General features: G+C 39.4%; 1 protein-coding gene across 1 annotated transcript in view; it reads left to right on the top strand.

The window, feature by feature from the left end:
* The window catches only part of PGGT1B (protein geranylgeranyltransferase type I subunit beta), a 53,433-nt gene extending 37,168 nt beyond the window's left edge, over positions 1-16,265 (top strand). Inside the window, exons 7-9 of the mRNA XM_046000574.1 lie at positions 6,297-6,481; positions 11,646-11,754; positions 15,993-16,265. Of these exons, the coding sequence (XP_045856530.1) occupies positions 6,297-6,481; positions 11,646-11,754; positions 15,993-16,174 (476 nt within the window). The 3' untranslated portion in view covers positions 16,175-16,265. The remainder of the gene's footprint in view (positions 1-6,296; positions 6,482-11,645; positions 11,755-15,992) is intronic.
* The last annotated feature ends 278 nt before the right edge of the window (positions 16,266-16,543 follow it).

Raw genomic sequence — 16,543 nt, 5'->3', positions numbered from 1 at the left:
GATTGCAAACCGCCCACACACACTCCGTTGCCCATTCCCCTCTGCCCTTGTTTTTCTCTATATTCCGTTTTATCGTGTGTGTGTTATCCGTGTGCGCAAGAGGACAGAGATCTTTGCCTGTTTCAGTCACTGTTGTGTCCCCCTCACCTAGAACATGCGGCATGCGCTGGGATGAACTGTGGGTGTTTTATTGGTCCCCTCTGTGCAGGTGGCTCCACGATGCTCTTCCGGATCTGTCCTTTTGTTTCGGAGCTGCAGAGTGCCCTCCCCACCTGCCGGCCAGGCACATGCCCTTCCGTGGCTCTTCAGCGTCATAAGCCGCAGTTTTAAAGCCATCGTTTTTTCGTTCCTTCCTCTGGTGCCTGCATTTGCCCCTCAGGAATGTGGAACAACTACTTCCAGATCTACTGGTTTTTCAGTTCATAGAAGCCAGAAGTCCGGAACTCGGGATGTTTGATCTCGCGTTCTGTTTTGTTTTGTTGTTTTGTTTGCCTGTTTGCAGTTATGCTAGTGTTCTCCTATAAATTGCCTGTTTATAATCCTTGATCTACAGACTGAAAGGACTGGAATTTACAATGAAGCAATTGCTCTGTGCCAGCTACCAGTTAGTCTCATTTAGGCCTTACACCAGCCCTCTGGGAGTGTGAATGGGAGTCACATCTTTGTGTGACTCAGATTCCACCAGAGACGCGAAACCCCCATGAATAGTAAAGAAACTGGATTTATCCTCGTACACAACTGTGGAGGAGTCTGGAGAAAGAAGGGCCTAAAGGGGAAGTTGGTGGAGGGGAAGTCACTGACAAGCTGTCCTGTGGCCCTGACCCAGGTGGACAGCGAAACCAGGCAGGAGAATCTGCAAGGTCGGGGCATCCAGCGGCCAGAGCCCGGCTGTGGTAGAGGAGTCTGGCGGGGGCTGTTGTTCCGGCATCTGACTGTGGGTGTTCTCACCAAGGCAAGAAGTAAAGCAGACTTGCATTCCAAGTATGTGGGAGAATCAGGGCAAGGTGCAGTCTCCTGGCACCTCTTTCTTTGTCTCTTGGCTCCTTGAACCATAGCCAGGATAGTGGCTGCTGCTTCTCTCTCTTTCCACGGATCCCACCCAGACTTGACGAACTGCAGACCCCATAGCGAAGCGCTTCTGGCCGAGCCGGGTGGACACGGTAGCAAACCACCACCGTTGCCACTTTTCTCAGAGTTGGGACTGCCCCAGTAAGCTCATCTATCATCGGATATGTGCCGTAGCCCGCTTGAAGCCCTGTGCATGCTCAGCAGGGCCTTTCCGCCTATGTTTGCATCCCTCATTTAGTTCTCCGTGTTCGCTTCCAGCCTTGCTTCGTAGTCGCACACGTGGGCCACCCTTCTGTGCATCCCAGGCTGCAGAGAACATGTGTTCCCCAGATGTTCTCACGTGCCTTTTCACCTCAGGACGTGGCGGACATTCTTTCCTTGCCTGAAATCATCCCCTTCCACTTGCTTCTCTTCTTTTCCCTTTTTCTCACCTTCTGATTTTTGCCAATCTGCCTTTGGCTGATTCCATTCTCTCTGAAGCACTTCATCAGCTTTCATCCCCCGGCCCGGAGCACTGCCTCCCTTTTCTGTATTCCAGCATACTTGGTTCATACCATCTTCATGGCACTCCCTGTTTGCCTTAGCGGCTCTGCCACATCGTGAGCCGGTAGGTCTCATTAGCGTCCAGCCCTGTACCGTGCGGCTGGCTGTCCAGCAAGTGTTTGAAGTGGCTGTCCTCTCTCCCACTCGGCATCCTGAAGCTTGGGAGGCTGGGTGGACTGTGTCCTTCTGTTGCAGGCTGTTCTCCCACGACTGCTTAGCTGAGACAGCCCATTTGTCCTGCAAACCAGGGCACAAAGTACCCTTCTAGGCCGTGATCGTCAGATGTGAGGATTCCTTCTTAGCCTAGTGAGTCTCTTAAGTGTTAGCACAGTTGTACAGTAAAGTGGTCATGTGTTTGGATTTGCTTTGCTAGGATTAAAGCTATTGTCTCCTCTCAGGATTCATGATATAAAAGTAATAGTTCAGATAAAGAAACTTGATTCCATGGTTCTTCAAAACTGTCTCTACTACTTAATCCAGAAGAGAAATACTCAGCTCTTTGCCGTAATTTCATGTAAGCATTTGGCTCCTTGAATTTTCCTCACTTTACCTTTCTATGGGGTGTTTAAGTATGAAGTGTGTAATTTTATTTGTATACCTATTTTTAGCTTTCTACTTCATCTCTAGCTATATGATTGTTAACCTTCTTAAGTTATATATTTCAGAGCATATGGACTCCTTCATATAATTTGGTACATGCAGATAAATATAAGACAGTGCTTAAAATTGGGCCTTAAAACCTTACGGGAGCAGTAAGTTAGCTTACACCTGTTAAACACTCTTAAAATGTAAATAAGTCCTAGCATCCATGACTAGAGGCAGGAACACCTCCTTCACCCTGCCGCCAGCCCCTCACTGCCCCCCCCGGGAGCAGTGAGGGTGGTTGTTCAAGAGAACAAGCCTTGAGGGTTCCTTCCGTCTATGTGTGGTGTCCATGGCTATGGTATTCTGCATACAGGAAGGATCCGTATGACCGGAGCGTCTGACCTCAGGTGACAGACTCAGCAGAGCAATCTTTCTCTTGCTGGCATGTGCCTTAGTGTGCCTTGCTGGAAGAGCCTTCATGACAGAAGGTTCTTCTCATACCTTCTCCAACCAAGGCATAATGAACACAACGTAACCTTCTCTTGATGAATTCAGAAACTTAGGAGAAGCGGTTTTATATTATACTTCAATGTAATGATGTGATATTCTTTTTTTTAAGATTTTATTTATTTGGGGCGCCTGCGTGGCTCAGTGGGTTAAAGCCTCTGCCTTCGGCTCAGGTCATGATCCCAGGGTCCTGGGATCGAGCACCACATTGGGCTCTCTGCTCAGCAGGGAGCCTGCTTCCCCCTCTCTCTCTCTGCCTACTTGTGATCTCTCTATCAAATAAATAAATAAAATCTTTTTTTAAAAAAAAAGATTTTATTTATTTGACCCAAGGATAAAGAAAAGCATGTATTTCAGAGATGAGGAAGAACTGAGTGATTAAAATTATATTTATATAAATATTGTTTAAAAATATTGTTAAATCTTGGGGTACCAAGTTCAGTTGAAATTAAAGATTATTTTTAGAATTTGAGCATAAAAAACACTTAGTACCAAATAATTTTTTTTTAATATTTTATTTATTTATTTGACAGAGAGGTTACAAGTAGGCAGAGAGGCAGGCAGAGAGAGAGGGAGAAACAGGCTCCTCAATGAGCAGAGAGCCCGATGCGGGACTCGATCCCAGGACCCTGAGATCATGACCTGAGCTGAAGGCAGAGGCTTAAACCACTGAGCCACCCAGGCGTCCCCCAAATAATTTTTTTACTATAAAATAGGTTCATAGGGAATTGAAAGTAATTTTAAAGTATCATGTTTCTATCTTGCCTTAGCAGAGTAATAAAAATCAAGATTTGCTAGTAACAATCTTGAGAACAATTCATTTGAATTAAAAACAAATCTTTTTTTTATTTACTTGACAGACAGATCACAAGTAGGCAGGGAGGCTGGCTGAGAGGGGAGGAAGCAGGCTCCTCGTGGTGCAGAGAGCCTGATGCGGGGCTCGATCCCAGGACCCTGGCTGGGATCATGACCTGAGCCAAAGGCAGAGGCTTTAATCCACGGAGCCACCCAGGCGCCCCTGAATTAAAATAAAAACAAATCTTAATACTGTCATAGTACTGCCAAGAAAAAAGACCAATATTAAAAAGATGTGTTTGAGAAGCTCATTATAAAAGTTTATTCATGTATGATTGGTTTACATGAAGACATTTGAAGTAAATTTCATCTTTAAGACAAAAACTTCATGAAGACTGTGGAAAATGCTGACTAGTTTATCATTGTTAAATGTTAATAAAATTTTAAAGAGAATTTTGTTTTAAAAAGAAAAGGATTTTATTTATTTGAGAGAGAGCTTGTGCAAGTGGGGGGAATGAGCAGAGGGAGAGGGACAAGCAGTTTCCCCCCTGAGCGAGAAAGCCGAAGATGGGGCTTGACTTCCTGACCTTGAGATCCTAACCTAAGCCTAGTCGGTCGTTCAACAGACTGAGTCACCTGGGTGCCCCTGTAATTCTGTAATATTCTTGAAATTTTTTGAAGCTTGTAGGGATCATTGACATAACCTTATTTAGCCCCTTTTAGTGTGAAATAGAATATGAGTTCCTGTGCCTACTTCTTTATATTTCTTAATTGACTTATTAAGTTGTTACCTATCTTTTCTTGCTCTTTGTATCTGTGTCTAACACTCTCTTAAGTTAATACTCTTAGCCCAGGTTTTTCGATTTGGTTTTTAAGAATTTTGTGTAAAATGAGAACCTCTCAGGGATAAATGTTGGTAAATGAATTTTAGCTTAAAGCATAGACTTTGTAGTAAGTGTTCTTAGCTACTCAGACCTCAGACTTACTTCAAAAGTTATCATTGTGCAAAGCTGGTGATTTGGGCAAAGTAGAGAGTATTTTTACTTTGAATTGTGCCAGTTTGCTTTAAAGAATCCTAACAAGTAATTTGGAGAGTAACAATTAAATGCCTCTTTTTACCTTTTGGTAAGTTTTTATTTTTGTTGCTGTTTTTTTACGTTTGATTTATTTAAGTAATCTCCACACCCAACGTGGGGCTTGAACTCACAACGCTGAGATCAAGAGTTGCATACTCTTCCAACTGAGCCAGCCAGGCACCCATACTCTTTGGTAGTTAGTGAGTACATATTATCTCTTGGAGATTTTATATTTAATGATATAATAATACCTGAAGTCCTGGCCAGGTTGTCATGAAATAGAAATTGAAATTGGTGAGTCACTCAAGAGGAAGTAAGATTGGTAGTTGTTTAATAGAAATTTTTCTGGAGGGTTATTATAAATTCATTTTATTTTTCTGTTTTTATTAACTTATGGCTGACGTAGATCTCCCAAGTCACTGGGAAAATTCTGAAGATTAAGTAGTTCTTACTGACATTGATCTTTTCAATGTGATGGCTGCCTTGAGTTTCCTAGAGGGAATGCTCACTTGTCTTCTGCCAGAGAATGCATAAGGACTTAGACAGTAAAAGGGAAGTTGTAGGATGAAGCCTGTTATAAACCATCCATTTCCGTAGCAGAAATTTATCAGTAAGCGTAGTCATGATAAATTGGAATAAGTATTTTCATATTGTTTGGACTTGACCAAATAGTGCCAGTGAAAAGTGTTGTTTCTTGTTCCTTTGTGGACAAATACAGACTTTTCAGTTCCTGAGGAAAGGAATCACTTTTGCGAGTGTATTGGTTTCCTGCTGCTGCTGTAGCATTTTGCTGTGGACTTAGGGTATAAAACAGCGCAAGCCTATTCTCTTCCAGTTCTGGAAGACAGAAGTCTGAACTGCACTTCACAGGGCTGGTTCCTTCTGGAGGCTCCAAGGAAGAGTCTGTTCCTTTGCCTCTGCCAGCTTCTGGTGGCTGCCGACATTCCTGACGTGTTGCCAAGTCACTCCAGTCTCTACTTCATACTCACATCGCTGCCTCTTTCTGTAATCCCCTTCTGCCCCCTCTGTAAGGATACTTGTGGTTGCGTTTAGGGCCCACCCAGATAATCCAGGAAAATCTCTCCCATCTCAGAATCTGTAATCACATTCATGCAAAGTCCCTTCTGCTCTAGGAGGGAACATTGACGTATTCCAGGTATTAGGACGTGGACATCTGAATCTTTGCAGGCCATTATTCAGTCTGCCACAGGGAATGGTTTCTCCTTGTGTTTCTCCTTGCTGACAGGCTCTTCTCCTCCCCCTGCCCCAATACCATCTCTCCCTCATCCCTTGCTTTCCTTAAGTTTTTTAAGCTGAGTAGTGTCTTACCTTACAAGCTTCTAGCTTGTCTCTGTCATCTGTGAAGACTAGTCTGGTCTCAGGCAGACACTCAGGTTTCAGTGTCAACTCTTCCATTAAACCATGTAATTTTGAACATGTTCCTGAAGCTCCAGAGTCTTTTTTTTTCCATAAGTGAAGTATTTCTTAAAGCTTTAAATTATTTTAAATTCTTGTCTTTTTCATCAAGTTAATATTGAAGGCTAAACACTGAAGACTGCAGTGCCTTCTGGTTATTTCAAAGGTATAATTAATTGTCTTCTAAATTTATTTGACTGACTTCCAGAATTATATAACCATGGTTTTTTTTTTCTCCAGCCATTTATGCTATTTTCCTAGGCATCTGATTTGACGTGTGAAGTATTGTGTGGTTTCGATTAACAGGAGGATCGACTTTTTGTGGCATCGCATCACTGTGTCTGATGGGTAAACTAGAAGAAGTTTTCTCAGAAAAAGAATTGAACCGGATAAAGAGGTGGTGTATAATGAGGCAACAGAATGGTTATCATGGAAGACCTAATAAGCCCGTAGACACCTGTTATTCTTTTTGGGTGGGAGCAACTCTAAAGGTAAGAGAAAGAATAAAATTGAGAAACCTATACTGTGTTGATACAAACTGTGCTTCAAAAGGTTTGGTCTTTGTAATGTTCATTAAGTACCGTGAAACTTGGGCTGCTGACTGTTTTCTGTTGCTCTGGCAAAGCTAATCTCTGTATGGTTTTTCCATAGATTTCACGTATCTGTTGTGCTACTTGAAAACTGCCATTCTTATAAAACTTAAGTGACCCAGAGCATACATAAGAAAGGATAAGGTTGTAAAAAATCTTGTTACCAAAACTGACTGGTAGTCAGTCTAGAGCAGGGATCTGTCTGAACATAACAGTAAAGGCTTTTTATAGGAAATTAATATTCTTAAAAGATAAACCATGGGTATTTCTTTGAAAATAGTTTGTGGTTTTTAATTTTTTATTGATTTGTTTGGCTAACCCTTCTGAGTGACTCAGCCGATTGACGTGTTTGCACATTTCTCTTCATCTCTTACCTTGTGACATGCCCAATTTCATAAGCTTATTAACCACTTAATACCCTCACGTTTGCTCTGTTTTGTTTTGTTTTTTAAGATTTTATTTATTTATTTGAAAGAGAGAGATCACAAGTAGGCAGAGAGGCAGGCAGAGAGAGAGGGAGAAACAGGCTCCCCACTGAGCAGAGAGCCCGATGTGGGCCTTGATTCCAGGACCCTGAGATCATGACCTGAGCCGAAGGCAGAGGCTTAACCCACTGAGCCACCCAGGCACCCCTAGTTTGCTCTGTCTTAAAATTGCTTTTCCCTTGGGCGTCTGGGTCACTCCTTTTTCACATCTGAAAAATCAGCCATAATTCCTTGATAACTAAGTATCTAATCTGTGGTTATGTGTATTTCCTTTTGCATCACATCAAGAGGCACATAATCTCTGGTTATCTCCTTTTGTTCAGAGGGCTCCAGAGCTATCAAACCTGATTTATCCACTATAAAGTGCCCCATCAGCTTTTTAGTTTATGATGGCAAAATATACATAATGTATTATTTTTCAGTTTAACTCTTTGTAAGTATATAATTCAGTGGTATTAATTACATTCACAATATTATGTAACCCTCACCACTATGCATACCCCAAATTTCCATTATCCTCAATATAAACTCTCTACTCCCTACTGTTCTCCTCTCCCTCTGGCCCCTGGTCATCTCTATTCTGCCTTTTGCCTTTATGAATTTGCTTGTTCTTGCTACGCCATATAGGTGGAATCACAGTATGTGTCCTTCTATGTCTGGCTTATTTTGCTTTGCATAATGCTTTCAAGGTCCATCCATGTTGTAGCATATATCAAAATTTCATTCCTTTTTATGGCTGAGTAATATACTATTGTATGTTTATACCACATTTTGTTTATCCATTCATCTGCTGATGGACACTTAGGTTATTTCCATGTTTTTGCTGTTGTGAATAAGTCAGCTCTGAACATAGGTGTACAAATAACTGAGCTGATATTTTCATTTCTTCTGTATATTTACCTAGAAGTGGAATTGCTGGATGATACGGTAGTTCTTTGTGGAACTTTGTGAGGTGCCACCGTGCTTTCTACAGTGAGGGTGTGTGCCATTCTACAGTCCTACAGGTGTACCAGGGTTCAGTTTCTCTATACCCTCAACAACACTCAACTTTTCTGTCTGATTTTAGTTTTTATAATAGCCATCCTAGTGCTATCTCATTGTGGTTTTGATTTGCATTTCCCTAATGATTAGTGGTACTGAACATCTTCTGATGTGCTTATTGGCCATTTCTGTATCTTTGGAGAAGTGTCAATTCAGGTCCTTCACCCATTTTTTTATCATGTGTTTTGTTCTTCAAGTGTTCTGGATATTAATCCCTTATCAAGATATATAGTATGCAAATAAATTTTCCTATTCTGTGGTTGTCTCTCACTCTGTTGGCAATGTCCTTTGATATACAAAAGTTTTTAATTGTGATCAAGTCTAGTTTATCTGTTTTTTCTTGTTTGCCTGTGCTTTTGATTGTCACAGCTATGAAATCATTGCCAAAGCCAAAGGATTTTCTCCGCTATTTTCTTCCAACAGTTTTATAGTTTTAGCTCTTGAGTTTAGGTCTTTGATTCATTTTGAGTTAATTTTTGTATATGGTATAAATTAAGGGTTCGGCTTCATTGTTTTACATGTGGATATCCTGGTTTCCCAGGATCATTTGCTGAGAAGACTATTCTTTGACCTATTAAATGGTGTTGGCACCCTTGTGGAAAATCAACTGAACACATACGCATGGGGTATTTTTTTATGGGCTCTCTCTTCTGTTCCATTGGCCCATGTGTCTGCCCCTTGCCAGTACCACCCTGTTTAAATTCTTGCAGCTTTTATAGTAAGTTTCAAAGCCAGGAAGTGTGAGTCCTTCAACTTTGTTCTTTTTCATCATTGTTTGGGCTGTTCAGGCCCCTTGCATTTCATAGGAATTTGAGAATTTGTTTTTCCATTTTTTTACAAAAAAGGCTATTACATCAAATCTGAAGATCACTTTGGGTAGTATTGACGTTTAACAGTGTAAAGTTCTCCTACAGTGAGCATGGGATGTCTTTCCATTTATTTAGATAGTTAATTTCTTTCAGCAGTATTTTGTAGTTTTCAGCATACAAGTCTCTCATATCCTTGATCAGGTTTATTCCTAAATTCTTAATTCTTTTATACTCTGTTTTGAATGGAATTGCTTTCTTAATTTCTTTCTTGATTGTTTGTTGCTGTCATATAAAAAGCTTATAAGGTTTTTTTACATAATCATTTTAGTGGCCCTTGAGGTTAACATATGTTTTAATCCGTTATATTGTTCTTTTTGATGCTCAAAATATCCCATTTTTAGCCAGTCAAAGCCCCTTCAAGTAGGCTCTTAAGTCTTCTCTTTTCTTTTCTTTTAGTAGATTTTATTTATTTGACAGAGGGAGATCATAAGTAGGCAGAGAGACAGGCAGAGAGGGAGGGAGAAGAGGCTCCCCGCTAAGCAGAGAGCCTGGTGTCTGGCTCAATCCCAGGACCCTGAGATCATGACCTGAGTCGAAGGCAGAGGCTTAGCCCACTGAGCCACCCAGGCGCCCCTCTTGAGTCTTTTCGATATGACCTTGGTAGTCTTTGAGAACTTTCTGAAAGCAACCATTTTTACACATTTTAAAAATCTTAATTCGCGGGGCACCTGGGTGGCTCAGTGGGTTAAAGCCTCTGCCTTCGGCTCAGGTCATGATCTCAGGGTCCTGGGATCGAGCCCCACATCGGGCTCTCCGCTCCGCGGGGAGCCTGCTTCCTCCTCTCTCTCTGCCTGCCTCTCTGCCTAGTTGTGATTTCTCTCTGTCAAATACATTAAAAAAAAAAAAAAATCTTAATTCGCTATCACCATAAGTTTAACTGATTTTTTTTTGTTGTTGTTTTTAGAAATATTTTCTATTTTATTTTTTTAACTAAGTTCTGCACCCATCATGGGGCATGAACTCATGACCTTGAGATCAAGAGTCATATGCTCTACTGACTGAGCCAGCCAGGGCCCCCAACTTTCAGTGATTTCTTAGTTTCTCTTTAGACATATCTTTGATTCCCAACTATGGAGAATGAAGATTTAACCTCCCTTTTTTCAAGCAGATTGTTACTGGTTATATAGTTTTTAGTTCTGAACTTTTTCTCTTCCTCTTCCACCTTCTAATTCTGTCATATTACCTTTACTTTTATAATGTCAAGTCAAGTAGCATTTATATTTTATTTAGTAATAATGTTCACGTATTTTATGCTTTGCCTCTCAGTTGATTCTAAAATTTAAAAACCAAGAATGAGCACTTACTATTATCATGTAAATATTGTTTACTGCTGAACCAAGTACAGTCTTAAGATTATAGTTTCTTCTTACCTAATGACCCATACGCCACTTGATGGTACATGTTTCTAGCTGATGGATTCTAAAGGGTCTCTTTCCTTTTTATTGTATTGACTAAATTAAAATGAATGAATAAGTTTGTTTCTTATTTGTATCGTAATTCTTTAAGGCTTTGTTTTTCTTTTTGAGAAATAATTGCTTTTTTTTTTTTTTAAGATTTTATTTAATTTGACAGAGATCACAAGTAGGCAGAGAGGCAGGCAGAGAGAGAGAGAGAGGGAGGCAGGATCCCTGCTTGATGTGGGGCTTGATCCCAGGACCCTGGAATCATGAATGACCTGATCTGAAAGCAGAGGCTTAACCCACTGAGCCACCCAGACGCCCTGAGAAATAGTGCTGCTTTAATCATTCGTATCTTCTGTGGCTCTTGGATTCATTAACGTACTTTTGATTGCTCTGTGTCTTTTTTTTTTTTTTTTAAGATTTGATTTTATAGAGATCACAAGTGGGCAGAGAAAGAGAGAGGGGGAAGCAGGCTCCCTGCTGATCAGAGAGCCTGATGTGGGGCTTGATCCCAAGACCCTGGGATCATGACCTGAGCCGAAGGCAGAGGCTTCAACCCACCCCTTGACTGCTCTGTGTCTTAACAGAAATTTTTTGAACTCTTCTTGTCTACTTGTCTTGTTCCACCCTTTCCCATACCCCTTTTCATAGTTTGGTTTATCTTTTATTTTTTCCTATTTAATGGGATCTTGAGAGAGAGAATAAATATATATCCTAAATTTTAAAGCTACATAGTTTTTTTATGCTAAAATTGTATTTGTCTCACCTTTTACCTTTCCTGATTGAAAAGCTACAATTTTTTTTAACTGTTCTCAAGTAGAACTGTCTCTAATCATCTTGTTAATAATTTTTGTTGCTCTTTTTTGAAATATTTTTGGTTCAGGTTATTACCGGTCTGTAAGTAATAGTTCAAAGGCCTATCATAAGAATTAAAATATGGGTAGATAAAATTGCCCTTTTTAAAATGATTGAAGTTGAACAGTTGACAGAGTTGTGTTTTGAACCAAGCTAAACGTGGTGCAATGAGATTAATTGGGCGTGGTTCAGAAGAAGGAACTAGTGAGTAGGTAAAGTAAAGGGAGTAGCTGTGATATGACAAAAATAATAATAATGTGGTTGATTGATTCTAAGTGCTGAGGTCTCCAGAGGCTTGCTTTGAGAGCCTTAGCTAAAGAAAAGCATATTTAATTGATGTGTAATTGAAAAATTGAGCCAAAGGTCAATATGAATCTTTGATGTCAGTAAATTTATATCTGTTCTGTCATTTTAGCTTCTGAAAATTTTTCAATACACCAACTTTGAGAAAAATAGAAATTACATCTTATCAACTCAAGATCGCCTGGTAGGGGGATTTGCCAAGTGGCCAGATAGTCATCCAGGTAATTTATTTTTTGTATGAATGTAGAACAACTTTATTTTGTTTCTTTCTTGAGTAGACTCTCAGGCATCTTTGCAGTAAGGGCATAAGATAGAAAATTTAACTACAGTTATAAACTTAAAGAATATGTTTTTTAAAAAGATAAATTTTTTTAAGTTTAGAGGAAGTTTAGCATGTTGAGGGGTATAAAGGAAGGGTTGGATTATCAAGATGTATTGATATAGTATGCCTTTTTTTCCGTACATTTCGCTTACCCATGTTTTATTTCATTTGAGGCAGTGAGGCAGGTGGTTTCAATGGGCCCTGTCCAAAATAGAGAATCATTTGATCCAGCCAGAATCTTTAGGATTATTACCTGTCACTGGAGCTAGAATGAACTAGTAAGTCCAGAAGGGAACCTGTTCTTAATCTGTTTAGAAGCCATTACATAAATTTCTCTAATTCTGAAGGTAGCTGCCTGTCACTGTCCATACCCTTGTTCTCTAAATTTCAGCAGATTCAGGTTGGTTTTTTTTTTAGAAGGATACTTTGCCAGTCTGGACTCTTATTCACTGTCTACAACTCAGGAGCCAGATAGGTTCAGACAATGTGATATTCATTGTTTTCCAAACTCAGGAATGGCAGAGAAGTAAAGAACAAAAGATTCTTAGATTTAATAAGTACGGTTGATCCTTGAACCAGACAGGTTTGAATTGTGCCTATCCACTTATAAATGGGTTTTTCCCAATAAATTTATACTATAAATGGATTTTCTCTTCAGTGCTTTTCATTTCTAAAGCCAAAGAATGTTTTTTCCAGTTTTATTAAGAAATCCTTGATATACATCACTGTGTAAGGTAAAGGCACACAGCATGATGGTTTGATGTACATCTGTTGTGAAATGACTACCAGAGTAGGCTCAGCTAGCATCTGTCTCCTCACAGCGATACTGAAGGAAAGAAAGCAATAGTAAAAGGCAAACAATTTATTTTTGTGGTAAGTCTTAGGATTAACTGTCCTAACATGTTTCCTGTATATCGTACAGCAGGGTGAGCAGTAGTCTCACGTTGGGTATTATACCTCCAGTACTTACTTATTAGTGGAAGTTTGTTCCTTTTAACCCCCTTCTTCCAGTTCCCCCTCCCCGGACCCTCACCCCCAGTAAGCACAAGTCCAGGCTCTTTTTTTCTATGAGTCTGATTTTTTGTTTTTGGTTTTTTAGATTCCACATATAGGTGAGATCACACAGTATTTGTCTTTGCCTGACTTATTTCACTTAGCATCACACCTTCAAGGTCCATCCATGTTGTTGCAAATAGTTGAATTTCCTCATTTTTATGGCCAAATCATGTTCCATTGTGTATGTATCTACCACAAATTCTTTATCCATGCATCAGTTGGTGTACACTCAGGTTGTTTCGTGTCTTGGCTATTGTACATAATTCTGCTGTGAACATGGGGATGTAGATACCAAGTTAGTGTTTTCGTTTCCTTTGGGGATATTACTGGATCATATGGTAGTTCTGTTTTTAATTTTTGAGGCTTCTCCAGGCATTTTTCCATAGGGGCTCTGCCAATTTACATTCCCACCAACAGTGCCTGAGGGTTCCCTTTCTCCACATACATGCCGGCATTTGTTATCGCTTATCCTTTTGAAGATGGCCATTCTAGCAAGAGTGACGTAGTATCTCCCTGTGGTGTTTTTTTTTTTTTTTAAGATTTTATTTATTTATTTGACGGAGAGATCACAAGTAGGCAGAGCAGCAGGCAGAGAGAGGGGGGAAGCAGGCTCCCTGCTGAGCAGAGAGCCCGATGCGGGGGCTGGATCCCAGGACTCTGGGATCATGACCTGAGCCGAAGGCAGAGGCTTTAACCCACTGAGCCACCCAGGCGCCCCTCCCTGTGGTTTTAATTTGCATTTCCCTCATGGTTATTGATTTCAGGCATCTCCTCATGCACTGGTTGGCCTTTTATATATTTTCTTTGGGTTACTTGGGTTTCTTTTTTTCTGTTGAGTTATGGGAGTTCTTTCTGGGGTTTTGTTTGTTTGTTTTATGTTCTGATTTCTAAAGCAAAATAAAATTTTTTAAATTTTGCTATGTGTTACCATAGCTAGAAAAATGTTAGAGCAGTACCCCAAGAAAACTGAGAATTGTCTTGATGACATTGTTTTTTATCAGAGCTTGTACTATTTTAACAAATACTGTACTATTTTAACAGATGGGAACAGGGAAATGACAATATCTTGGAAAACATGTCTGGTATAAACATACTGAAATACATTTTCAGTATTTACAATAGATATTTTTTAAGATTTCTTTATTTTAGCAAGTGTAAGTGGGGGGAGGGGCAGAGGGAAAGAATCTTTAAGCAGACTCCGTGCTGAGTGCAGGGCCCACGAGGGGCTCGATCTCACTGCCCCTGAGAGTTATGAACTGAGCCAAAATCAAGAGTCAGATACTTAACCAACTGAGTCACCCAGGTGCCACAGAATAGATTTTTTTTTTTTTTTTAATTCTTGAAGGTTTTTTCTAGCACTTAGTTGCTAACTTTAACATATATGTAAGTACTTGGATGTAATACTTTTTACAGATATAGTAAAATGTCTTCAGAACTTCTAAACTGCAGAGCATAGAAAGTCTGTGTATCATAAGTTGAATTTATGTGGAAAGACCTTTTTAATAGGACCTTTGGGGAAATCATTTTTTAAGAGTTTTTAAAATTAGCATGTTCTTGGTTCTAGTTAATTTAGTAGCAGATTTGACACAAAGTAATTCTTATATATTTACAGAAGAAACTTAGGAAAATAATGAACTTCTATTATGAAGAAATTATATATTTCAACATTTGATATGCTTGAATACACCTACAGATAAGTAAGTTTAAAAGAAAAGCTTTGAGCTTTGAAACAATTAAGCTCTGGTTCATTGGCTTTTACAAAAAGCTTTTTGAGGGAAAAAAATGCTTTATTTTTACATTATGTGGAAAGTAGAAGATCCTATTTATGTTATTCTGGATGGATTTTATTTCTCTTTTAGTTGCATTTTTTCCTAGAAAAGTTTCCTCATTTCTAGTCAATAAAATACGTTGCTTTGTACCTTCTGTAATTTTAGAATAACTACAAGGAAAATTTCATAGTATAGGGGAAATCAGATTTATTTTTTGTGGTCTGAAAATGAGAGAAAAGTGAGCCAGAGGAAACCTAAGCATTCTCTTGAGAGGCCATGAAGGAGGATTGACATGGGCCTCCACTAGTGAGCTAAGTTTTTCAGATATAATCTTGACTAAGCACAACTGCCTGTCCCTCTGTTTTGAAAAGTAGATGATGGTCATGTAAGTAAAACTTTCTAATTTTTCTGACAAAGTTTAAGTCGGTAACGTGTTCTGAACTTCAGTAGCTCTTGAGGCCATAAATGATGGCCAGCACAAAAATAGGAAAAATGCTTGATGGCTACAAAATATATTTTTTTGTAGTATGCCCATAACGGCAGAGCTCTGAGCTCTTCAGAGTCCATATAAGGCTGTCCAGCAGGCAGCAGCCATGTGATTCTTGTGGCCGCTTGAGTGGAAGAGGGTCATTGCCCCCTGAAAAATGGGGAACAGTAGTGAGGCCAGTATAGAAGAAAGGTTATGGTATTTATAACCACAGAGAATGTGAGTTTGTTTTTACTGTCAGGTCAGACATTTTTTGGATGACTGACACTCCCCTAAATAGGAAAACTAAATTTGGTACAGCATTCCATAACGGATTATTCTGTTTAGGCATCTTTCACTGAACACAGTAGTGAGGTAGTATTGGTCACGGAAATGTCAGAGGTAAAATTTAGCGGGAAGGGGTATTGCAACTTAGAGTCAGAGGTTTATTTTCATTTTTCAGGAAAATTTTTCCTTTTATGATACAGAACTAAAGCCTCTTGTTTCTGTATTATGTAATAAGCAAAGGGGAAACACCCTAAGTGAGAAGTCTTATATTACTGCTACTCTACTTTGTTTTTTAATCACAGAGGATGTTGAGAATGTCACCTTTTTAAGAACTGTTTTCCTTTGTTAATGATATTTGCTTGGATAAAATACCTGATTTTGATCATTTTTTTTTAATTGGTGTTTTGAGACTTTGAGAAAGCACCTGTTTCAAAACCTGTGTTTAACATTTTTCTAAATTTAATTTTAATGTGGTGAATAGATATGTAGCTATGGTACTTTGCAGCATGTACAAATAAGAATGCCTATTATGATAAAAAAAAAATGCCTCATTTTCAGATGCTTTGCATGCATACTTTGGGATCTGTGGCCTGTCACTAATGGAGGAAAGTGGAATTTGTAAAGTTCATCCTGCCCTGAATGTAAGCACACGGACTTCTGAACGCCTTCGAGATCTCCATCAGAGCTGGAAAACCAAGGACTCTAAACAGTCCCCAGAGAATGTGCCCATCTCCACATGACTGACTTCACTTAGGTTGGGAGGGTGGGGGGATTTGTAGCATAACTGTAGCTCAAGGTTAAAAGCCATGTATAACCAAGTGTGCTCTTTTTTTAAGAGGTAGTCTCACAATCAAATCTCGTGCCGATGTCACTTTGGAATATGGTCTTGAGCCAGTAACCTTTGTACTGGGTTTCAAGAAAATCTTTGTTGAAGTTGGAACCACAGTGGACTCTGTTGTGGTTCTTAAATGTTTATACTGTATTTCTAAGAAGTTCTTTGAGGCAAATTAACTATATGTATGTAGGTTATCTTTTTAAAAAAACTGTTCAGTACAAATTGTATCATACTATAAAATGGACACAAATCTTCAAGTTTACAGTTCACTTAG

The sequence above is a fragment of the Meles meles genome, chromosome 3 (assembly GCF_922984935.1).
Source record: "Meles meles chromosome 3, mMelMel3.1 paternal haplotype, whole genome shotgun sequence".
NCBI lineage: Eukaryota > Metazoa > Chordata > Mammalia > Carnivora > Mustelidae > Meles > Meles meles.
This window is presented reverse-complemented; position numbering and strand designations above follow the sequence as displayed.